At 35.3% G+C, this 26,481-nt stretch overlaps 1 protein-coding gene across 1 annotated transcript in view; it reads right to left on the bottom strand.

The window, feature by feature from the left end:
* PRTG (protogenin) overlaps window positions 1-26,481 on the bottom strand; it is a 115,213-nt gene that overhangs the window by 39,562 nt on the left and 49,170 nt on the right. The window contains exons 3-11 of the mRNA XM_004468337.5: window positions 18,859-19,003; window positions 17,752-17,885; window positions 16,534-16,671; window positions 16,131-16,289; window positions 15,376-15,535; window positions 14,341-14,588; window positions 11,714-11,878; window positions 7,807-8,112; window positions 6,856-7,044 (exon numbers count right to left, since the gene is read on the bottom strand). Coding sequence (XP_004468394.2) covers window positions 6,856-7,044; window positions 7,807-8,112; window positions 11,714-11,878; window positions 14,341-14,588; window positions 15,376-15,535; window positions 16,131-16,289; window positions 16,534-16,671; window positions 17,752-17,885; window positions 18,859-19,003 — 1,644 coding nt within the window. The remainder of the gene's footprint in view (window positions 1-6,855; window positions 7,045-7,806; window positions 8,113-11,713; window positions 11,879-14,340; window positions 14,589-15,375; window positions 15,536-16,130; window positions 16,290-16,533; window positions 16,672-17,751; window positions 17,886-18,858; window positions 19,004-26,481) is intronic.

Below are 26,481 nucleotides of genomic sequence, written 5' to 3' on the forward strand. Positions count from 1 at the left end.
GACCACTTAGAAATACCTGGTTCAATATTTTAGAAGAGTGGTCTCCAAATTTTTTTTATCACATCTTCTGTTAATAATATTTTTCTAGCATGTATACCCAAAATACATATACCTTGATTTATTTATAACATATACATGTGTGACTGTTCTATTAGGTACATTATAAAACAAACATTCAAAAATATTTTAAAAGACAACAACAAAAAATATTTTCCTCCAGTAATGGACTGTCTTGCAGCTCCCTTCTGCCCCATGGAGTGTGTAATTAATACAAACCTTAAAATTTCATTTACATTAAGATTTTTAGGAACAAAGTTTAAAACTAAAACAAAACAAAACAAAAATCATTAATAGCAATTACTGCTCTACAAAACATTTTTTTCCTATCCACCCTGAAGTTTCTTTCATGTGCTAATGGCTGGCATTTTCAAACCTCTTTTCCTTTACCTTACTTAAATCTTTAAGGACCTCACACATCTAAAGATTTTTACATTCACCAGCAATGTCCAAAGTAGCCTGGGGTTGACAGGTAGTGTGATTAATGGACAGTACTGATTTAATTTCCTACAAGAGCTTTCTTTCCCTTCTCTAAAGAGATGTTTATAATTCATGTCTTAAACATTTTGCCATGCTAACAGATTCTTACAATTAGGCAAATGAAAAGTTCACTGAAACTTTTTTTTCACTCATAAAAATACCATTTCAAAGTTCTGGCCTATAAAACAATCATGACTGTATCAGTAACTGCAAGCATATTCCTAAGATTAAGGAAACATTATTTTTGTCACCATTTTAATGAAGTTTTTATTGGCAATACAGAAAGGAAGTAGAAAATAAAACAGTAAAATCATTTTTAATAAATAAATTTCAATATATAAATACAAAGTGCTATTGAAAATATTGTAATATTTTAGAAGACAGATACGTAAACAAATTAAAGATTTAGTATAAAGCTATTAGCTAAATAATTATTAAATAGATGTGAGAATCATTAAATTATGAAAATGTCTTCAAATATCTTAAATTTGAAATGCCATCTGAAATCAAGTTAAAAAATTTTTTCTGGAGAAAATAATGCAACTAATGTTTTCAAGTGCTTTTTACATTTTATATCTGAAGAAAAATTTTATTTCTTAACAAATTAAGAGATAAGCAATTGGTGATTCCCACTCTCAGCCACTTTTCAATTTGCCCATTTTGGGCGTAAGTTTTCTGTTTTGCTTTGCCTAAAGGAAAAAAAAAAACCTATCCAGATATTTTAAATGGGAATTTAATTAGAAAGAGGAAGCAGGAGGGGATATTTGCTAAGAGGAGTGATGGAGACAGGACAAGAGAAGGATGCCCAGGTATCCCCTGACCTAACTACTTCCTAACATCAGACTCCAAACTTAAGTGACATCTGATGTGCAAACTGGAAACATATCACAATAGGTATTTTACTTCACAGGCTGGTAAAATTATAGTCAGTTGAAATCATGGAAATTCTTTACTCTGCTTATTTTCTCCATCTCCACAGGGTCCTTACTTTATTTAGGGAGGTTTTCTTTCAGGCATGTGAAGTTAGGCTCTGCTAGTACTGTAAATCTTTACCCAGAGCCAAAGGTCAAAGGGTTATCTGTGCTATATAGTTTCAGGAGAGAGGATGTTCTGCTCTTTTTTTTTTCCTTCACAAGGAAAAAAATATATGCACATGAATAAAAGCAGGCTAATTTAGGTACTAAAGAAGCTCCTCTTCTACAGATGAGCTGCTTTTTCAAGGAAACCACTAGATATTGCCGTTTCAGGCATTCTACAATGAGAAACCAGATGCAAATAAACACCTCTCCCCACTACCATCGCCTGCTAGAGAACTTGCCGCACGCACAGCTGCGAAAGCAGTAAAGCAACTTCAAACCTACTAAAGTGATGATTTAGACAAATGAATCAATTTTGTTTTTGTAAAAAAAACACAACTTTGCTTTATCCTTTAAAGAAAAAAGAGCAGCTGTGTAACATTTTTGTTCCTATACTACATTTTATAACAAGACAGATGTTTTCACAGAGCTTTCCATGTTTTAGAGAATTCTGAAAGGCAATGACTGACTGTTCAACACTAAGAAATATGAAGGTCCAGGAAAAAATATCAAAATTCTTTTCCCAGTTATTTTTTGGGTTTCATTTTTTTTTCCAGAAAGCTGAATGCTATTTTTTTAAAAGATGAATAAAATCTTTATGAAAATATGAGCAAATACTTCTACCTTTCCTATCTCCATGTTGATTTTCTTAAGATATGAAATATTATTATTGTATATAACATCCCATAGCATACCATTAATATAATTCAATATAGTATGATATATAGTGCAAGATTAAAAGTCATTTCTTCTTTCAGGGTATTATTTTAATGCTTTTTACAGTTTTCTGAATTTAAGAGGCAGAAATGCAAATTATGATAGTACTTCGACTACAAAATAAGTTAGAAAAAGATTTTCAGATATTGAAGAGTACAAAGCATCTTTCGTAATTTGCTACAAGATTCAGTTTAGAATCTCCCAAATATATTTCTCACATAATATATTTGCCTGATACCCTTTGTTTCTTTATTATTTAAAATTTCTTTTTTGTAGCAAATAAAAAAACTGACAAATGTTTAGAATTGCACCAAATTAAGAACCAATATAAATATGACCACCATATCATATTATATGGACAGGATTTCAGTTTGCAGAGGTCTTTGAGGAGAGTTTTGATTTGTTTTTTTTTAAGTCTCTACTGAAAGTTAAAACGTAGAAAATGAGAATGTTCAAAGTTTCACATAGAAAGACAAATGTCAGTGAGATTTGTTGGATGTACCCCTCTTTCCTGAAAATGACCCAATTTTCTCTGTTTTACAGTAATGCTGAGAAGAGTTTCTTCTTCTCAAGTCTTTGCCAGTTACTTTCAAGATGGCTAAGCCAGAAAGATGGTGGGTCCCATGAAGCAGGATGGTATGTTGCCTTAACTACCAGGCATACACCAATAACTACCACACCTCATATATTCTGAAAACTGAACCCATATATTTAGCAGCGACAGACATCTCCCCTAGGACACCAATCTTCCTAATACAACACAATCAAAACCGAACTCAACATCTCCCATGTCCTCAAATTTGTTCTTCTTCCTGAAAAACCTACTACAGTTAAAAAGTACCATCCAAATTTTAGGTATATATATTGCTAGTACCAAAAAAAAATCATAGGGTTATACAACACAGTGAACCCTAACGTAAACTATATAGACTATAACTAATAAGCACATCATAACAATATTCTCTCATCACACTAATCCAAAATATTAAAAATGGGGGCAGATATATGGGAACTCCATATTTTGTGCATGATCTTTTGTAAATCTACTTTTCTAAAAAAAAAAAAAGGGTAGTAATTGGTCACAGCACCTATCTTATGCAAAATCACCCTTATTCTCAGGGAATATGTTGGGGAGGAAATAAAACCACCCATAGGGGAAAAAAAACCAAACCATCCACCCAGAGCTCTCAGTACCAGTCTAACTTCTTCCTCTCCTTAATCATATTAATAGAAACAGCTAACCGTTTTTGAACATCTACTATGTCCCAATGCACTGTTCTGAGGATTCCACATGTACTAATACATTTAATCCTCAACTCAATCCCAGGATGTAGTACTTTTATGATTCCCATTTCACAGGGAATTGAGGTTCAGGGAGGTGAAGTGACTTGACCCCACATGAAGGGGTGCAAACAGAAAGTTGCAAAACAACCTCTTTATAAGGACTTTCACCTGTAGAATGTTTCCAAAGATTCTCTGAGAGTTTTCTAAGGCTTCCCTGTATGAGTGGGATGAGGTAATACAGTCTCTGAAAAGACTCCGGCATACCTCAAAATATGATTTCTATATTTCATAAATTGAATGATTCAAATTTTCTCCTCAAAACAAAATCATTATTTTGATTGGTGGTGTTTAATCACATCCTCTCCAATAAAGCCACCTCTTTTATGCCACAAAATCTTGTCTTACCTCAAATAAAGGACAAGTTAGAATTCCCTCCCATTATATCAATTTGGCTCACCAGTAGTATCTATTTTCTTTCTTGAGATATGTAATCATACAGCCAAACCTTATTCTATTATGGGAAAAGACAATACCCAGATATCTGACTTAATTTTACTGTACTTCCATACAAACAAGCTAAGGGACTCCAAAATTACATTATTAATTAGGAACTCTTTCTTCTGACTCCTATTTCCATCACTGAGAACTCAGACTTTTTTTCTTAAAAAATCCCTGAGTTTTGAAGGTGTGAAAATAACCACAAACATTACTAATGATTTTTAAGTATTTTGTATCTTATTATTGGGGCTAAATCTCATGTTCACTAATCACATGAAATTCAATAAAACAGCACAAGTTCTTCATGGGAAATAAAAGCTAGAGATAATCTATTTATATAAATATCTGTGTCCTAAATTCTAAATTAACAACAGTACCATCTAAATAATCTTCCCTTTTATATTCCATTATCTAAAAACAATACAGAACAGTTTCTGACAGTCAGCTTATGAAAACAGCCCCTTTGCAATCATAAACTTTAAATCAGAATTCAAAGCCAATTTCTGAAATAGACAAAAAAGAGGAATAAACAATTTCCTTTTATCAGAGGATACTACTATGTCATTAATTTTGCTTCAATTTATTATGTGATAAATCCAACAAATTTTTAAAATACATTACAACTAAGGTAAACATCGGAAGTACCAAGAAAAAATCTAAGTGAAAATAATCACTACGAAGATGCAAAAACTTGAAGCAGACTTGAAATCACAATTTAAAACAAATCACAAAGAGGTTTTAAATCACAAACTTAATGCTTTCTTTCTAATCCCTCTGAAGTAAACCACTTACAACTGAAATCAACTGTATATTTTAAAATCATCAAACTTGAACAAGCTAACAACATCAAAATATTTCCACTGCTATGCCAATATTTATATTATACTCTTAAAAACACAAGAATCTTTTTAGTCTCTTTAAAAAATAAACCATTCTATGTCTCAGAGAACTGCGCTTTGAGGTTTTAAAGTAAAATGTTCTGAAATAGCGTTCATTATTAAGTACCATTAAATTTAGTTAATGGGAAGTGTGGACGAAAATTGGATAAGTCATTCAAATATTTTTTGATGTAACCCTTCTGGTACATCTATTTACCTAGTATTATAATGTCTTACTTAGAAATATACTCAATGTTTGTTAAATGAGTTGAACTTTATAAATTCATCTGTTTCTTTCTTGCAGAAATAAATAACTGTGTTATCACCAAGGAGAATGTCTTAGTACCATACTTTCTTACTGGAACTCAATTACCAGATGTGGAAACAAAAGGATATATTATTAGGGCATGAGAAAGGGAATCAGTATGAAAATGAAATTTTGAGTCATCAGTTTGCTACTCAAATTGACACTGAGTCAACAAACAGAAGCATTTAAATTTCATTTCCAAGTCCATTTAGTAAATCTCATTCCAGTTAGGGTATCTTTAATGTTCAAACGCTCAGTGGAAGCAAGTGTTCACCAGGAAGCCACAGATAGGATTCCCTTAACCTGCTGCCCTCTAGACACATCACTCTCTGTTAAACAGGCAGCTACTGCCAGATGCTACTGCTAGAAATGGTCACAGATGGTCAGCTGTCCAGTTAACAAAACATATTGCTCTCCCAGTATCCAAGAGTAAGAAGGAAAGGGGTGAGAGCTCTAAATACTTGTCTGCTTAGTGGGTTAAGTGCATTAACTTGCTATAAGTTTGGTTAAGACCCCAGCACTGACTTTCTAGAAAAGGAACATACAGACTAAGGAATTCAAGATTAAAAAGCACCTTAAAGGTGTCTAGTCACTTTTGAATCCACATGACTACTAACTTGCCAGTCAGCCATTCAGGCTTAACTGGGCAACTCCAGGGTACAGAACCTGCTGTTTAACTTTCTTAAGAAAGCACCTATAACTGTAACAGAGTCCTCCTTTATCCTGAACTGCAATCACTTCATCCAACCACTTCGGTCTAATTCCATAGTCAGGAATTATTTTAATAGACATGGTATTTTAACTATAACAAAATAATTTCCTATCTTGTGCATTGTAAGTATGCATTTTTTATACCGTGATGAGTACATATTTGCTCATGTATTCATTTTAGATATACTTTCTATTAAATATGTTCTGATCATAAAATTATTTACTCTGTAAAGACAGGAAGAAGGATACAGAATAAAACAGTGTCTTTCAAAATTCTGATGAACACAAACACAAAGACTGAGGGTTTTTTCCTGTAGTGTTCCTGGGTTAGAGCTGGGTAAAGTAAATATTTAGTTACATGAGTCATATGTAAGGGCATTATTTTATACATAATTTACATATAATACTTTACACATGTAAAACACTACTTCTATTTAGTATCCTTAGGCAATTTGTAAGTTAAACTTAATTACTGAGTATTATATGATCATTCAGTGATATCCTTATTCCACATCTGTTTTCCCATCATCCACCCACAATACTCAGGGCACCTTAAAGGTAATTTGACCAGGGTCTCACTCTATCAGGGGTAAACACTAGAAGGAAAAGCAAATGCCCAGAGCTGGGGGAATGATGGAAAGATACCACAATTATCTGACATTTTCTAATCCACTCACAACAAACACCTATCACTGACTTTTAGCAGTTGAATATATGTAGTGATATAATAAAGTCACTCCTTTTCTTTCTATCATCAAGTCAATTCTCCTGCCTTACATCCAGTAACCTTTTTCCCAATCATCAGAAATGAAGGAAAAGATGAAAAGCACAGTAGAGGCTCACTCACCTAAACCACTGAGAGTATAGAGAAGGTCATTTGCATCTAAGAAAATGGGTCCATTCTCCTGCTGCCCTTCTTCTTTATAGTACAGCTTGTAACCCCGAATGGTTGCTGTGTCCTCAGCATCTTGCTGCCACTTCACAGAAATGGTGGTACAGTTCAGAGGCTCCAAATGTAACTCTGGAGATTTAGGAGCTAGATAAATTCAAAAGCAAATATATATGTATAAAAGTTCCATAATTCATATGGAAACACAGAATAGTGTAGATCTCTGTCTTAAGCCAACAATTGCAAAAAGAGATTAATTCAAACAATCATGTATCAGCTTAACTTTCAAAATTCTACAATGATGTTAAACATTAAGATACAATTAAAAAATACAAAATACTACCTAAAAGACTGGGTTGTATAAATAAGTGCAAAATTAAAACCTTTATCTGGATATATAAATTTTCTTCAAAGAGGTAGTAAGTAATTTCTAAATTTGACCACCTATTGTCCCTCTGTGATTGGGAGGACAGGCATTATTACTAACCAATCAACAAATAATAAAGCAATGAGCAGTGATGTAGTATTCCACATTAGTGAGAGAAAAGAATCTAGGACTTCCCAATCTTATGGTATTTTCATTAAACTGATGATTTAAAAAATATATTGTAAGGTTATTAATTAGGCCTTTATTAATACGTAACTGTTAGTAATTCAGTTTGATTTGGACCTAACTAAGGGATAAGTCCACAAGGACTATGTTAAGCAAATAACTGTATCCCAAAGTTTTACACACCAAGAAACTCTACAAAAAAGAGTTACTAACTAAAAGTTTTGTTTCTTTTTTTAACTTTAATTAAGTACATGAACTATGGTATATTTTTATTTAAAAAACAAACTTAGAAATATAAATACAGCTTAGAGAAGAAAAATTTTACTTAACAGTATTACATTAAATACTCGGACTACCTTTTACACTGGTAGCTTTGGGTGTCCTGTGTGAAGTCCACACTGATGACTCTCCCAGCCCCACTCTGGTGGCAGCAGTAATCCGGACCAGGTAGACGCTATCAGGTTTCAGGCCCTCCAAAAGGTACTCATGCGTGGTCCCCGGGAGTTCTAGAACTTGGATGGAATTCTCAGTACTCAGACGGAAGGACAGGCGATATAGCACCACTTGGCCCCGCCTATATTTAGCTGGGATTGGCAGCCAGTTGATGAGAATATCTGTGGGGCTTTTACTTGTCAAACTAATTTCAGGAGGTCTCAGGGGAACTGGAAAAGAGGTTGTTTATAAATATTTAGAATCAAAATTCCTACTTAGCTCACCAGTATTTATTAAATTATCTTAATAGCAATACATAACATAATAAAGAAGAGATACTTTTAATCCTAGGCAAGTAGAGTACAAACCAGAAAAGAGAAGGAAAAATAATGAGGGAGGACCAAGTATAGGGAGTCAAACAAAGCAAGGTGTTCATTGTTGTGTTTGTTTGTTTTTTTTAGTTTAGATGGAAGGAATATGAGAATACTTAAAACCCATACAGAATACAAGACTGCTTTTCAAATGATCCTACCAAAGGGCTTTGAAGCATGAAGGGCAGGGTAGCCTAGGAGACCAGAGATATAACCTGGCAAGTTTTTATTTGAAGTGTAAGAGAAGCCTGTATTGCAAATGATAATATATGGTGTTTAATATTAAAACAATGTTTTTCATCCAAATATTTTGAATAAAACTAACAATCTAGAAAAATAAGTCAAGGTATAGTAGGATAGGGAAGCCAGTGTAGCTCAGTTGCTGAGTGCCCAGAACCTACCTCCAACCCCACCCCAACTCCCCCAAAAAATATATATATATACTGGAGGCATTCTAACATTGAGAAGTAGGATTTGGGTTTGAACCCTTGTTCAACACTTACTACTTTGTGTGATCTTGTCCAAATTCCTTAACTTACATGTCTTGGTTTCTTCATACGCAAAATGGGGATAATAACAGTTGCTTTTATGGACTTCCCTATTACAGTAATTGTCAATACCATCTTTGAGGGGAAGCGGACTTGGCCCAGTGGTTAGGGGGTCCGTCTACCACATGGGAGGTCCGCGGTTCATACCCCGGACCTCCTTGACCTGTGTGGAGCTGGCCCACGCGCAGTGCTGATGCGCGCAAGGAGTGCTGTGCCACGCAGGGGTGTCCCCCGCGTAGAGGAGCCCCATGCGCAAGAAGTGCGCCCCATAAGGAGAGCCGCCCAGCGCGAAAGAAAGTTCAGCCTGCCTAAGAATGGCGCCGCTCACACAGAGAGCTGACACAACAAGATGACACAACAAAAGAAACACAGATTCCTGTGCCGCTGACAACAACAGAAGCGGACAAAGATGACGACACAGCAAATAGCCACAGAGAACAGACAAGCGGGGTGGGGGTGGGGGTTGGGGGGGAAGGGGTGAGAAATAAATAAATAAATCTTAAAAAAAAAAAAAAAGGAATTGAAATATTAAAAAAAAAAAAAACCATCTTTGACTCAAGCCAAAACCCTTGGTGTCATTTTGACTCCTTTTCTTTTCACACTCCACATTCAATCTTGTGGCTCTATAACTTCCATTGCTACCTCCTTAGTCCATGCCATTTATTGCAATACCCTCTTAACAGGTTTCCCTGCTTCTTCCCTTTTTCCTATCATCTAATGTTAACCTGTTAAAACACAATTCAGATCTTGTCACTCTTGCTCAAAATGGCTCTCATCTCACTCAAAAGAATTTTCAGGGTGGCTTCAAACAAAGCCTATCTACCTATAGAGTCAGCTCCACATTACTTTTGTGCCTCATCTCCTACTACTTTCCCCTTGTTCCCTCTGCAATTGTGCTTCTGCTTCAGGACCTTTGCAATTTCCCTACCCTCTATCCAGAATGCACTTTCCCAGACATCTGTCTAGCCAGCATCCTCATTTTCATTCTTTCAATTCTTCATACAAATGTTACCTGCTTAGTGAGCCCTTCTCAAAGGACTGTCTAAAATCTCAACCACCTCACCTCAATATTTCATACCCCTCCCCTGATTTTTGCCCCTTCTCTCAGCACTTATCACTACCTAATCTATTACATAATTTGCTTATCTTGTTCTGTTTTTCTCCCTTACCTCACTACATGTAAACATCACAAATATTTTGTTTGTTTTGTTTACTAAATATTGTAAACAACTAAATATTGAGTTATACATAGAAGGTAATCAATTAATATTTGTGAATAAGTAGAAAAGGAAATATCAATTTATTAAGTACTTCTGAATCCTTTATTGTTTGAACTTTTTAATCCTCAGGAAAATACAATGAGGGAAGTACAATCATTTCCATTTTATAGGAAACTGAAGAACAAAGAAGTTAAATAACTTGTTCAAGGTCACACAGCTAAAAAGTGAAAGACCAAACCTAGAAAGACTAGAGAGAGCTACAACACTGCCTCTTATATAATAATATTCCTCTATCATAGGGCCATATAAGGATTAAATGAGAAGATGCAGATAAGGTGTTTGTAATAGGCAGGTGGCAAGCCCTCCACAACTTTAGCTGTATCTGTAGTACACTGTTCTCACTCTAGGAGATGGACGCATCTCAGTTTGAGGAAGCATGAGATTGGGATAAGGGGAGAGACTTGTGCAGAAATTTGAAAAACAGCAACAAAGGATCTAAAAATTATCCAGAAAACAAAATGAAAATGTCATTAAATAGAAAAACTTCAGAGTAAGGAAAGATTTATAGGTTTAGAGGACAGAAAACCTCAACATCATAACTCAAGTGAAAATTTTAAGCATTTACAAGTAGCCTGTTATGCTCAGATTCATTTTCTCCAAACATACAGAAGAGAAACACACCTCACACAGCAAATAAACATATATATACTGGTCCATGTTTTGCCTTAGACATGCATGTCGGAGGGTGTTAAATGTAATAAAATAAATGGATGTATACTGTGACTCACTCTAACATGGAAAAGACTCTTAAATGAAAACAGAGAGAAAATTTAGCATCCAGATAACTGATTCGTTTTTCATTTAGTCAAACTTTGAATTCATAAACATCAAAATAATTGGCATAATGGAGATATAAGTAAGAGACCCGGGCCAAATGAACAGAGAAAAAGACTTGGAAATCATTTGTATAAAAATGTTTTTAAAAAGTAAGGCTGTACTGTTTCCTAAGAATGAGAGAATGTTTGTAAACAAAGAATAGTATAAGTAGGCAAATGTTAAATAATTGTCCTCTGATGCTGCTTAGTACAAATATGGGCCTTCTAGAAATTCTGGAAAGAGATCTTTTCTTTTACAATTTGGTAAGTAGAGTCTGAGGAGGAGAATCAGTTTTCCAGGACTATCTTAACAAATAGAATTGTCCCACCATTATAAAACTAACAGCTATACAATTTTCTAAGAATTTTTTTAAATTGATAGGTACCAATCTTCAAAAACTCCTAGTGTCAGAAGTTCAATACCGCTGGAAAGAAAAGCATTATATACATTCAACATATAACTGTCATTACATTTTATTCATGCCTAAAGAATCTCATTTTGTTCTATTCAGTAAAAAAATTTGCAATGCTTTTACCATTTAAATCGAAACCTTTGATTAGATATAATCACAATATAAGAATTTTATTAAAATTTATATTATAAATTATAAATAAAAGGGCTCTTTATCTCCTTTTATCCTTATCATGTCACTGTCAAAAAGAAAGAGGGAGATCTGAAATACCAAATTAGCCTGCTATTTAGCACACCTGTTCTTTAACCCAAAAGGGGATATTTTCTAATTTAAAACACATTTATTCATTGATATTGATTAAACAAATGAATGTTTAGCTTAAATGATCTAGAATGTTTTCTTACCATCCTCTAGAGTATTCTGTGTCACATGGTCAGACATCTGGCTGGCTCCCATTGGCATATATGCAACAATGTAGAAAGTGTAATTGCTGGCAGGTTCTAAATCATCAATAATATAATGAGTTGTATCATTTCCAATGACTACTTGATACTCTTCATTATTTAAACCTAGATTAAAGAATGGGTGTTTAAAAATTATGAATATCCAAAATAAAATTAACAAAACCACTTTCCTTCACTGTGATCACTAGTCTTGGGTTTAATGTTCACCTTTGTGACCTTTAAAAGATGCAAACAGGGAAACGGACTTTGGCCCAGTGGTTAGGGCGTCCGTCTACCATATGGGAGGTCCGCGGTTCAAACCCTGGGCCTCCTTGACCCATGTGGAGCTGGCCATGCGCAGCGCTGATGCGCGCAAGGAGTGCCTTGCCACACAAGGGTGTCCCCCGCGTGGGGAAGCCCCACGTGCAAGGAGTGCGCCCGTGAGGAAAGCTGCCCAGCGTGAAAAGAAAGAGCAGCCTGCCCAGGAATGGCGCCGCCCACACTTCCTGTGCCGCTGACGACAACAGAAGCGGACAGAGAAACAAGACGCAGCAAACAGACACCAAGAACAGACAACCAGGGGAGGGGGGGGAAATTAAATAAAATAAATAAATCTTTAAAAAAAAAAAAAAAAGATGCAAACAGGAAGGTGCTTATTTTTTTTAAACGAACGTCTTACTGCAAGTAATTAGTATGCATTTTCTTGAATAAATTAATCTGAAAATAATTAATCTTCTCCAAACGTCATTTAGCTTTTAGTCAAAACACACAGCAGAGACAAAATACAGTAGTCATACAACAGAGCTTAACATAATAAAATCCTGTAATTTACATTGGTAAATTTTACTTGCTTAAACTAAAGATTTCTTTTTCTCTTTTAAACATAAATGGAGAGACAGTAGGAAATGTAATGGCACTACCTTCTATAAAAGTAAAGCAAACCAAAAGTTGTCCTGCAAAAAATTTCATTTTGCCCCTAGAGATTCTATTAAATTTGAATGATACAAGTTGTTGTCTTATTTATACTGAAAGCAAAAGAACTAAGAGGCATAGAGTGTACTTCAAAGCACTTTGTTGTACAATGAGTGTTTTGATTTTTTTTTCAGGAGGAAATAAAAATTCTCAGCAATTCTTAATAAAATATGCATGGCAAGGTATAGAAGGGATTTGTCTTTGCGGGATTTAATTCCTAGAGAATGAAACTGTAAAGTGGAATAAGAGCATGGCAGCCTCTGTGCTTTGCTAACAGTTCACAGTAAATTCACATCAACTTCAGAACTCTGTAAGGATGGAGCCCTTTCCTCCTACGATTGGATTTATAAACAAAACAGAAGGCAAATTCCACTATTAAGTTTTCCCACATTTCTGAATTAACTTGATAGCATTTTAATTAGACAAGATTACAAGCATTTCACAACAGATTGTCTAATGGCTTGTTAATTAGGGCTGCATAGTAAGATTCTGACCTACAAAACAAGGTCCTTGAGTTTGAATTAAAAAGGCTTGCTCTGTCCCTGAATAGACCACTGAACCGCATGTGGAGTCTCTAATGAAACAACCATAATAGGGAACAAGAGTGGTCTCCACCAAAACCAGCATTCCTTTTACCTTCTTAAATCACTAAAAAGGGAATTAACATACTCCAACATGCTCAGTTATCAGACTCTCATTCTTCTTGCTACCATGACCCTGATTTAAATCCAAAATATTCCTTTTTATAACACTACTTCCAAGTACCAAAAACAAAACAACAAACCACCTGTTTCTACAATTTTATTATATCACCATTCTTGAGGTGTTTGAATCTGCTTTGAATGTATATTGCATAAAAGCAAGGCTGTTTGGGCACAGAACTAAAATTTATAAACCTCTACCATCGCTTCTATGAAAAATCAATAGAAAAATTTCTAGAACTTATAAATAGCTTTACTTTTCCCTCTAAGCTTTTTCCCTAAAGTAAAATACAAGGATAAAATGGGATTCCAAAAATGGAATTATTAATTCTGAATGAAATTTTAAAGGCATTTGAGTATCACTTTTAAATAATATGAGATATCAGATAAAGTGCGTCCCATTCAATTTTCAGACAGTTCTATATGATTTCAGAACTAATATTCAAAATATACAAAATCAAATATATCATGAATTTGTTAATGTTTACTTTCCCACTTAAAATAGAAAATGTTGTAGTGACTATATTTTAAGATATTACTTTATTAAATAGTTACAATGCCAGTCCTATGTAACTGTGCACTTAAATTGGTTTTTGTTAGTTAAGAAATTTATGTATTGGTTGGAATTAAATTTATAAGCACACACTATGTAATTTTTAGCATGGAGAATGCTTTGTATTAGCTGGTACTTATTTCTAAACACAGAAAAATCTTGAACTATAATTACAAAGACAAAGTATCAACATTGCAAAGTTTAAAAACTATACACAGGTGATAAATGAAATACTTTATTAAAGATATAAATATCACAGAATTTGAGAAGAATTTTGTGGATCATGTAAGACATCATTTCATACCAAAAAACAAACCCTTGATAGCAAGTAGCACTTAAAAATAAGCTTTCAAATTGCTTACCTTCGGCTTTCATGTAGTGCACAGAATAAGCGATGACTTTGTCTGAATTATAAAGTGGCCTCTCCCAAGCTAAAAGGATGGCCGAACTTGACATGGTTTCCGCATGCACATTATAAGGAGCACTGGGTCTGTCTTCTGACATAACTACAGTCAGTCTGGCTCTAGACAAAATAGATCCTTGGCTATTCTCAGCCATGCACTGATAAATAGCATCATCTTCAGGAATAATCTGATTAATTACCAATTTGCTGAAGAAAGAAAAAAATTTATTACCATGAAACATTTTGAGAATGATAGAAAAATAAAGTGTAGCTACTGCTAAAGCACTCATTTTAAATGACAAAAATCACTGAGCACAAAAAAAATCCTGTGAAATCAGCTCTACCTGAAAAAATTCTTTATTACTTAAAAGCACTCATTTATTTTCTTAGTCTACCTAAGTAAGTTATTTATGATATCCTAGTGTTTGTTTTAGGTAACTAAGTCTCTTTTTAAAAAGTTATTACTATATATTATTCTGTATATAGTATGACATTTTATACATAAAATTAAGATAAACAAAAACTTTTAAAGTTTTGTCCAATAGGAAGGAGAATGTTTATGAAAAGATTCATATTTATACTAATAAAAATGAGTTCTTAAAATTATTGCTGACCCATGGAGGAATTCTTAGAGAATAAACTATTTCTTTCCATTTCTTCCTTTTATGGAAGAAGGAACTGACACCCCAAAGAGTTAATATGCTGCCTTGTAGTAATTTAGATAGTTGCTTACCAGGACTAGAACCCAGGTCTGGGGACTGTCCAACATTCATTTCATTATTGTCTACCACTTCATAATCCATGGAAAAATAGAAAAGGATCTATAGCATGCTGACATTATAAATTTAAAGTTAATTCAACTTATTTTAAAATTTATTTTAGTTTAGTTTTAGAGACCAAGTAAGTTAGGTTTTGATATTACTGCAACCTTACACATAAAAATTACTAAACCATTATATCTCATCTAAAATAGTAGTAAAGTGACACAGCCTACCTGTTGTACATTTTAATTCTACCATTTGAATGTATCTTCCTTCCATTTTTTAACCATGACATTTTGGGTGAGGGGATTCCTTCGGCTTGGCATACAAATCGAGCAGTGCCAGCTCTAGGCCTCGTTAAATTTTCTGGCCATTCAACAAATGAAGGAGGAGCTATTTTTTAAAGAAAAAAGAAAATATTTCTGTGGTCCCAACAGGAACTATATAAAGAGTCAAGGAAGAGTACAGCAAAAGACACAAGTTCCATACATGAAGATCACTGAAATTCTGAATTTCCTGTCTAAAATCCACACATACATCTATTCTAAATACTTTTTCCTCTGCACTGCTCAGTTAAATGTCTATTTCTACCAGGCTTTCTTTATTGAGACCATCTATATAAACAAACTTAAAACATGTACACCCACAATCCTGTTCAACTAATTCCAATATGGAGCCATTTGTGAATGTATATAGACAATCAATAGATAAAAATTTAGATTGGTAAATGGGTATATGGACTTATGAATGGGTAAAAAGTAGATAGGAAAGAATATAATGATAGGCAGGCAAAGAAAATGGTGACTTCAGAATGATTCTATAGTTATATTTTAAAATAGCACTTAAATTTTCTCCAAAAAATCATCCTTGGATTAAAATATATCAATGCTACAAAATTCAAGAAAGGTAGAAATAAGCTATAAATAAAAGAAAACAGCAAACACTAAAATTTAAGGTTCTCCTGATTGCAGAATGAAAGAAAACATACCTAATACAGTTAAAGTTGCCATGGCTACTGTAAAGTTGCGTGTGCCTGGGGTAGTGGCCCGACAAACATATACTCCAGCGTGTTGCAGCTTGACATCAGATATCATGAGATTGCCATTTCCAAGTACTCGAGTATTAAAGACATCAATGGACTTGTGATCTATTTCAGAGAGAATATTTCATTAAAACAATGTAACATATCTCAAATTAGGTCAAAAGACCACTATCCAAGTAATATCATCATATAAAATTCTCCATACTAAAACCCTGTCTCTACAAATCAAAATGTCAAAAAGTTAAAAGTAACTTTATTGCCAAAAGTGTTTTGTATATAAAATAAATATAAGTTTCACTAGAATGTACAAAATTTAAGGAAAAGATTTCCCCCCCATGAGAAGCCTTACCAAAACAGCTCCAAGAAATTATTGGTTTGGGATTTCCTGTGGCCATGCATTCCAATACAACAGTCTGATGAAGAGACGTTGTTATATTCTGTGGACCTGCTATAATGGTTGGTGTGTGGAACAATTCAGACACCTTAGCTTTTTTGGGGGGGGGCAGGGGATGAGGGGGGAGAAGGACAGAATATAAAAATGAAATTACAAACAAGATATAATAAATGAAATGCGTTAAAACATCTACTCGTAACATATCATTCTCTTTTGACTGTGGGTCAAATCTTTATTTAATAAACTTTCACTGATCTTGTTAAGAATTTGTTCAGCAGTGGAGAAGAAGGGAAGAAATGTGAGAGTACTTCTGTCTTTATCTTTCATACCAGGAAGCTAAGAGATATTAACTAAAATTAAAATATAGCATTCAAACTTATGTATAACTTCAGCCTCAATGGTTTGCAAAATGTCATTTTGCTAACTTTAAAGGATCTTTTAGGAAGTAATGTCTCAATGTCTCTGGTAAAGAAGAGACATTCATGTGAAGTTTACCAATGTCTTTAGTTCAGTTTTTCTTCCATTATATTAAGTAAATTTAAATATATTTTAAAATAAAAACTAGTATCAATATACAATCCATCTGAATAAAAGTATGGGCTTCTTTATATTCATCTCTCTAGCTAGTTTTCCTTCAAGCTGTATTCATGCATGGTAAAATATGTTAACTTAATGTTATGACACTTTCTGGGTGTTGGGATTGAGGACATTTTTAAACTTTTATCTTTGAACCTTTTACATTGTTTAAAAATTCTTTATAAGGATCAAATGCATTGTTTTACAAAGACAAATAATGATTTTTATTAAAACAACAAACAAAAAAATACCAAGGTGCAAACAAATATATCTTTATTGACAGTGGACAATTCTGATAGAAATGGAGAACTATTAATCTCTTTTTCTGTATTCCTCTGTATTTCATATTTCTAAAATCAAATAGAAATATTTATAAAACAATTATTGAATCTTTCTTAGAGATGTTGCCATAACAAGTTAGCCTGTGACAAGACAGTTGCTTAATAGATAAAAATGACCATTTTTCAATTAAGTTACAATAATTTAAATGAAATTAAAATATTATTTTATGGCACATCATTATGGCCTGGGAGTAAAAAAATGTAGGTAGGGGATAGAAAAGCCATAAAAACTGAAAAACCAACTTTGGGGTGATACCTGGAAGCACAGTTAGAGAGGCCTCCATACTTTTACGCCTGTGGGCTTCAGTTGCAGCAACACAGCGATAATTCCCAGCATCGCTTTGGCCAACATCCTGGATCTGTAATATCCCTGATGGTAGGGCAGTTATCCTGTTACGAAAAAAAGATAATTAAACTCCTTGTAGATTATATATTTTACTTTAAAATATATACTATGAAAGGTAGTAACATGTTTGTCTTTTTAAAGCATAGTTGCAATGCTTTTTAAATATCTGCTTGATTCTATAATTTCTTTTGTCACTCTAGCTTTCTAAAAGAAAAGAAAACCTGCAGTACATAGTTTAGTTTATCTTACATGACGACTCTCATTTGACACTCTAGCTTAGATTTAACCTGATGGCCCAGAGTTTAGGATTGTTTCAAATTCCCTATTGCTTCTTTGAATATCCACACATTCTTCAAGACGTTCCTAGACATAACTTAAAAAATAAAAGCACTTCCTTGAATAGCTTCTTCCATCTGAGTGCTCGATTTCAGTAAATGTTCATTTTCAGTAAATTTATGCCTACTTAGAAATTCCTGTCATTAGGACAGGAATCAAACTTTTTGAAGTTGTTGATCCCTGTTCGCCAACCACTCTCAGAGCCTCTGTACATGCATGTATGCATGGGTGTGTGTGTGCGTGTGTTTATCTGTGTGTAATGGAGGGAGGATTGGGAAGCAGAAGGTAGAGACAGGAATGGACAGCTACCAGGGTGTACATGGAAGACCCTTACACCAGCACTGCTATTGTTTCAAATTATGAATGTATAATTTCATTTCCTAAAACCAAGGCCTGCAATTCAGGTATCCATGTGGTCCCATGGTTGGAAGAGTTGAGGAAAAGAACAAAGCAGAAAGATAGGCATCTTGATTGCAGATTCAACCCAAAACACCAGGAACCATACCTCATGTGCCAGAGACTGATGATCTAATTCTTTGCTTAGGTTTGAAATGTCTTAAGAAATTGATTATTACTACCCTAAATGAAAATGAAGTCCATAAGGGTTTTCCCCTTTACATAGTCTCATGATAAATTCTTCATGCTACTTGTGTCACCTTCAGAAACAAAAGCTGTATTTACCTGTCCATAGCTACAGGGAGCGTTGTCCGATTTAATTCCCATGTTATGAGTGCAGGAGGGTTTGAAGAAATCTTACATGCAAATCTAGCAACTCCTCCTTCTTGGACTTCAGTAGAAATTGGCTGAACTTCAAATGCAGAAATAGCTATAATATAAAGTTTGGAAAATTCACAATAAATACGTAACTATCCTTGAAAATAATATCATGCTAGATATTATTTAATCAGACTTAAAACTCCTGCCCAGACATAAAACCAACCAAACTTAACTAGCACAAAGATAATTCTGGAAAAACCACTGGTCTGTTTCCCACCTCAAGGAGTCTGGTCTTTTCCCTAATGAAATTCTAAACCAATTCTCAAGAAACTTACCGTCTATTTGGAGAGAAAAAATTAATAGAAACAAAATAAACAACAATGGTATGTAATTTCATGTTAAACTATGTGGAACAGACTTCAAATACTGTATTTCAGAGGAGAGGGAAATCAACAAAGATAAATTAGTCAGGCGAAAACCATTTACAGAAATTGGTTTGAAATGGCTTTTGAAGAATCCACTGGATTCAGATAGAAAAACAGGTTATCCCAGGTTAATCAACTATCATGAAGGAAAGAACAGAGGCAAGAAATTCACAGCCTGCATTATTCACAGGATTGTGAGGAAACGCCAAACTATTTTAGAATATTTCAGATTAAGGGCTCATGGGAAAGCAGTAAAAGAGTACAGATAAAGCAGATTTGTACCATGGTAAAAATTAAGACATTTCTGAAGTTTTTTTAGCAAAGGAATATCATGATAATTATCTGGGAAAAATTAATTGGGTACTGGTACACGGAATAGATGAAAGAAAAATGAGCTTCAAGCCAAAAGCCCAACAAATGGCTATCTTGATGGAGTGGCAGACCTGGGTGGTGGCAGTGAGAATGGAGAAATCCTAATGATATTTTGAGAAACACAAAGATTTGGTTCTTAGTGAACACAGAGATATGTCACTCTTTGTTATAATCAAATGAGTTGGTATTGGTGGAATAGAAGGAGAGAGTCAAGAAAGAAGAGAGAAAAGGAGAAAGGAAAGAGAAGAGAAAAGGAAAGCAAAAATGGTATTTCTGATGCAGAAGAGGTAAAGACCCCCAAGAGAGTAATTTTAGGCTCCTGTGTTTTCAAGGCAGAGATAAATCACTTGAAGTGTTGATATTTTCTAGAGATAATAATTGTTGAACATTCTAGGCAGGTCTCCAGGAACTGGTCTTCATTATCCATGGTTTTGCATTTTGAAGGAGTCCAGACTCCATGTAATAGTGCGGTTTTTCTTCCCTTTACTGAGTCTTCCAGGATATAAAGAATAAGCTCCAATTGTGGTTTTAGTCCCCCTCCCCAGCTCAAAAAATATATACGCCTTTACAGTCTATCAATAAAGGGGGGGAAATTATTAAGAAAAATAGAGGAAATAAGTACTAAATTAATTTTGCTTCATTAGGCAGGAAAGAGTAAAATGTCACAGATGACTTGGACTTGACTCCACTAATTTGTGGATGGATCACAGGCCTTTAGAGGTATAGAACAACGAAAATGAATAATGATGAAAATATCCTTAGGAGGATTTACTCCCAAAAGGGTAGAATGGGACAAAGTGATTTTTTATTGGGTCTGTAACGCAAATTTTTGCTTCTTCAAGAACAGTGAAAAAAAAAAAACAGTGGTTCCCAAATGTTTTGCAGAACCTACATGATGAGTGCTATCACAGCAGACTGAATGCAGAAGTGGCTATGTGCTAGAGTCCAACTGTCTTCTATTAAACCAGAGATTAAAAAGGTTTGGGGAAGCGGATATGGCTCAACTGATAGAGCAACTTATCTGCCTACTACCATATAGGAGGTCACAAGTTCAAACCCAGAGCCTCCTGGCCTGTGTGGTGAGCTGGCCCACACACAGTGTTACTGTGCGCAAGGAGTGCCATGTGATGCTGGGGTGTCCCCTGTGTAGGGGTGTCCCCCGTGTAGGGGAGCCCCACGTCCAAGGAGTGCGCCGTGTAAGGAGAGCTGTCCCGTGTGAAAAAAGTGCAGCCCACCCAGGAATGGCGCCGTACACACAGAGAGCTGACATAGCAAGATGATGCAACGAAAAGAGACACAGATTCCCGGTGCTGCCAAGAATGCAAGCGGACACAGAAGAACACACAGCAAATGGACACAGAGAGCAGACAACCGCCGGGGTGGGGCGGGGGAGGACAAATAAAATAAATTAAAAAAAAAAAAAGGTTTGCAAAAATGTTAAACAATTCTACTCTTCTAATTTTTTTTTTTTTTTTGCTTTGGAAAAATTATTTTGAATAAAATGTGTTATAGTATTGTGCATTGAATCAATGCTTTAATTTTAAATTAATTAATGACTTTTAATTTCTAATACAGCCAGTATTAATAGAAAACATACGTGAATAAAAGTTCTTTGGAGTCCTTGATTTTTTAAGAGTATAAAGAGTGAGACTAAAATGTTTGAGAACTACTATTCAAGAACATCACACTCTAAAAAACAATAGTATTTTTTTTAATGGCATCTTTAATCACTTTCTAGTAAGGCAATCTATTTATAAACATTTTCATTCTGGATCAAAGCTATAACCCGCCCCCTGCTGTTGACCTATGAAGAATCAGTAAATAGATGGTTATATACATCTTCAAAATATGTGATTCATATTCAGAACAATCTGATTTCTCTTAATAGTAATGTAAGTTTATCTTTTTATAATTAACCTTATACTGAACCCATTCACTTTCACTTTTTAGGAATTAGGATCTAAATTCTCTATAAGTTTAATATCTACTTTACAAATTATTAATTGCTCTTAAAGATCTCATATTTACCTTTTACATGGCTAAAGGGGTTCTAGTTCTAGAAGTCACTGATAATCCAGTCTATATTCAACTTACAGACTTCAAAATGAGAATGTTACCTATTCTTTCCCAGCTTTTACTTCTCTAGACTGAAATGTCTAATATAATTTAGTCATTCTTCTTCTTTTTTTTTTTTTTAAAGATTTATTTATTTAATTTCCCCCCCTCCCCTGGTTGTCTGTTCTTGGTGTCTATTTGCTGTGTCTTATTTCTTTGTCCGCTTCTGTTGTCGTCAGCGGCTCGGGAAGTGTGGGCGGCGCCATTCCTGGGCAGGCTGCTCTTTCTTTTCACGCTGGGCGGCTTTCCTCACGGGCGCACTCCTTGCACGTGGGGCTCCCCCACGCGGGGGACACCCTTGCATGGCACGGCAGTCCTTGCGCGCATCAGCACTGCGCATGGGGCAGCTCCACAGGGGTCAAGGAGGCCTGGGGTTTGAACCGCAGACCTCCCATGTGGTAGACGGACGCCCTAACCACTGGGCCAAAGTCCGTTTCCCTAGTCGTTCTTAAAGCAGTAGTTCCTCCAGCCCTGTCTATTTGAACAATTCCTTCTTCTTTTAAGCCGACAATGAATCAAGTGTCCAATTTGGTAATTTTACCTCCTATATCACTCTTAAATATCACTTTTCCTCTCCATCCCTAATCGTCCTTTGATTCAGGCCCTTATCATCTCTGGCCTGGAAGTCTTGCAGGAGCTTCATAAGATACAAATTTGATTTGTGCTGATGAACTAATTAGTCCTTGACAAACTCCCTAACCCTATTTTCAACCACTTAAAATTATGGTCCACTAACACTGAACTATTTATAATTCTCCATATATACCATGCTACTTCACAGCTCTGAGCTTCATGTAAGCATTTCCTTCTCTCTCAAATAACCCTTTGTACAACTGCTGAAATCCTACCATCCTTTAAAGCCCAATTTACATGTCTCCTCCTTTGAGAAGTTGTTCCTAACCCTTTTCTCTGGAACCACTGTACACTGCAGTACCTTTATTGCTACTTGTATCCCACAGTATTATAACCACTTATTCACAAGTCCTTCTCCTTTCTAGACTATGAGGTCTTTGAAACCTGGTAGTGGGTCTTTGCAGGATCCCTTAAGACAGTGAAAGGCTCAGACTCTGCACTGAAATAAGGCTTGTTGAATTTAACTGAAATTTTTTGGGCTTCTCCCAGTTTTATTAGGTCTTTAAGCACAGCAACCTGAATTGTAAGGAGTATCCCTGGTACAGATATGATGGTTAGGATGAGAAGAAAATAATGCCTTTTATTATTTTTGTTTTGTTTGTTTGCTGTAATTTCAAATAATGACCAATATTTTTGTGGCATTTTTTAGAGATAAAAGTCTTACCTCCTATATCAAGGATTTTTTGTAAAGACTAAATAAGCCAATATAGTGAAGGTTCTTAATATACCATAAAGCTTTTTATAAATGTTGTAATTACTGAGAATAAAAATTATCATTCTGTTCCCCTGAGAAATTTCCCTCCAACCACTTATACAATTGTTTCTTTTTACTCTGAATGTCATCTAACCAGTCAAATAATATAATACATATGACCCACTACCTTTTCTTTGAGGTCCCTTTTTTTTTTTCAGATGAATAAGTCTTATGAAACTCCTAAAACTTTTTATCATAAAAATTGAAGTATAACTAGGCACTGTCCATCAAATTTAGAGTCACAAAATTCTGAGAACTAAAATATAAATGGTTTGCATCCTCTCATTCCTGAAAGGTTTTTCTTGATCTCATCATGGTGGTCAGCAAGGTATGAAAACAAGTATTAAGTCATTTTTAAAAATCCTTAATACCATCTTTACACTTAAAATGTCCAATTGTTTAGTCCCTTTTGAAAATTCAATCAACTGACAAAAATAATCTTGCCCAGAGAAGGCCATGTCAAATATTGCCTGAGACTCTTGTCAATAACTCTGATCCTGAAGAAAGGAGGCAAACATGAGCCGGCTCAGAAAGCAAGCTCCCCTCCTTCTGCTGTAACCCCTATCTGGGCCCTGAAGCCATCCTCTTCCCTCCCATTGAGAACATGCTATACCTGCAAGCATTCCCTCCCTCCCTCTCCTCCTCTTTCTCTCTTCTTTCTCTAATCCTCTTTTTCCAATTTCTCTGCATATTCAAATTCTTATTCTCCTGGCCCATTCCCCTCAACTTATAAAAGGGTTCAAATCTCTCCCAATTTCAAAAATCAAAACCAAAAATCTCCAGCCCTTTTTACCTCACAGATCGCTCTAGCAGCTATCCATCATCCCTCTTCCCCATGGCACTGGAACTTCTCTGAAGAACAGTTTGTCTTGCCTCTCCTCCCTCTCTAATTTTATTCCTCAGACCAGTTTCATCTGCTTCTTACCCTATTAGTTTATTGAAACAGTGTGTGTGACACTACACACTCCTGGTTGGCCTCTTATCTCTCTGTTCCTTACCGTCTTCTGTTCTTCCTCCCCAGGGATTCTCTTTCCGCACTCTCCAGTCTTCCTCGGTGATCTCATCAACTTTTCAGTTTTCAACTACATCCATCTACTGACGCTGATTCCCCAAATTATATCTCCTGCTGAGATCACCATCCCCAGAGCTTCATAATTATAGTTCCAACTGCTTACTGGACATCTTCACCTAGAATTTCTAAAAGTCACTCCAAGTCGTCATGTCCAAAGTGAAACTATCTTCTTTCCTCTGAGCCTATCTCTCTATCTCAGTTTGTCACACCACTATCCAGCTACTCACCTGGGCTAGCCCCTACTGATTCTTCTGCACTCATTTTTATCAATCACCTAGTCCCACTGATTTTACCTCCACCTAAACATATGTAAAAATCCATTCACTGTGCCCCTGTCCCAACACCTCTCACCTGGACCACAATAGGAGCTTCTTAACTGGTCTTCGTGCTCTTAGTTACTCCCCTTCAAATCCCCAAACATCTTCCAGACATCCAGTTGTGTTTGAGATAGCAGCATGTGATTTACAAGCAGCTTCCATCTATTAATTCAAAGGCTCCCATAGGTCAACCCACTACTGCTTAAACCAAAAAAGTAATCTCACCACAGATGTGATTCTAATATTAAATGCTGTCAAAAAGTATTGTGTCTTAAATGGTCTTTAAACATTAGTTTAAAATGTTTAACAACAATGCAAGGTATTGGTGGTATGGTAAGTTATGAGAGTCCTGTATGATGCTATGTATGTTTCTTTTGTAAGTTCACAACTATTATAATACACTTATTGTTTTGGGTTTTTTTAAAGATTTATTTTTTATTTCTTTCCCCCCGCCCCCCCAGTTGTCTGCTCTCTGTGTCCATTCACTATGCGCTCCTCTGTGACCATTTCTACCCTTATCAGCAGCACCAGGAATCTGTGTTTCTTTTCGTTGCGTCATCTTGCTGTGTCAGCTTTCCGTGTGTGCGGCACCATTCCTGGCAGGCTGCACTTTCTTTCACACTGGGCGGCTCTCCTTATAGGGCGCACTCCTTGCGCGTGGGGCTCCCCTATGCGGGGGACACCCCTGCGTGGCAGGGCACTCCTTGTGCACATCAGCACTGCGCATGTGCCAGCTCATCACACGGGTCAAAGAGGCCCGGGGTTTGAATCCTGGACCTCCCATGTGGTAGGCAGACATCCTATCCTTTGGGCCAAGTCCGCTTCCACATTTATTGTTTATATATGTCTATGTGTGAGTGATATATACTTCAATAAATTTTTCAAAAAAGTATTGTGTCTTAGCAACACTCCGAAATCTTTAAACTGCTTAAACTAATTAGGAAAACTAAATACATATATTCCTGCTATAGCAAGAGAAACAAGTGTCCTTCTTTATGCCAACTATATATATTTTAACTCTTTGCCTGGGTACAAATTCAACAAATCTATTGGCTGGCTTTTGCACAAGAGTTTGCCATCAATTACTACAAAACTAAACTGTTCACATGGTGAATATACATCAGTTTTACATAGTCCATCTTAAGTAGTTTTGTCAAAACAATGAACATCTCTGCTCTCAGAGATGGAGTTATGCTATAAGAGCATAACTATAATGTAAAAGAGTCAGTGTCCATAAATCACATATCAATATCAATCCCATTATCTTTATAATTGCACCATTTAGTTTATAGTCAACTCATATTCATAGGCTCAGAGTCAAGTAATTATTCATAAACAAATGTGCAATATGAACTGTTTCCCCACCCTGAAAGATTTTAATCACATTTATTTTAGAAAAATTTATCCTAAAGGAATCTCCTTTAAATTCATTCATTCATTCAACAGTTATTTATTAAGTATCTATTGCATACTAGGTGCCAAGCATCCAATGATGAACAAAACTGACAGAGACTTCCCTCAGAGTGCATTTGTCTAATAGTGGAGAAAGGCATTTAACTAAATTACTATACAAGTATATAATTTTAACCTGTGGTAAATGCTATGGAGGAAAAGCACGAAGTATTATGAGAGTATATAGCAGAGGTCTCAAATAAATTAATGATAGACATAATCAATAGCTTAACATACATTTTAATGCTAGGCACTGCTTTAAGTACATTACATGTTCTAGTTAATTTAGTCCTCACAATTACTATTATCTCAATTTTCAGTTAAGGAAACTGAGGCACAAGGAGATTAAGCAACTAGCTCCAAGTTTTATAGCTAGTAAATGGTAAGGCTGGGATCTGAGGCTGGGTCTCCAGAGACCCTACATGAATTCTCCTGTAAGTGAAAGTT

The sequence above is a fragment of the Dasypus novemcinctus genome, chromosome 3 (genome assembly GCF_030445035.2).
Source record: "Dasypus novemcinctus isolate mDasNov1 chromosome 3, mDasNov1.1.hap2, whole genome shotgun sequence".
NCBI lineage: Eukaryota > Metazoa > Chordata > Mammalia > Cingulata > Dasypodidae > Dasypus > Dasypus novemcinctus.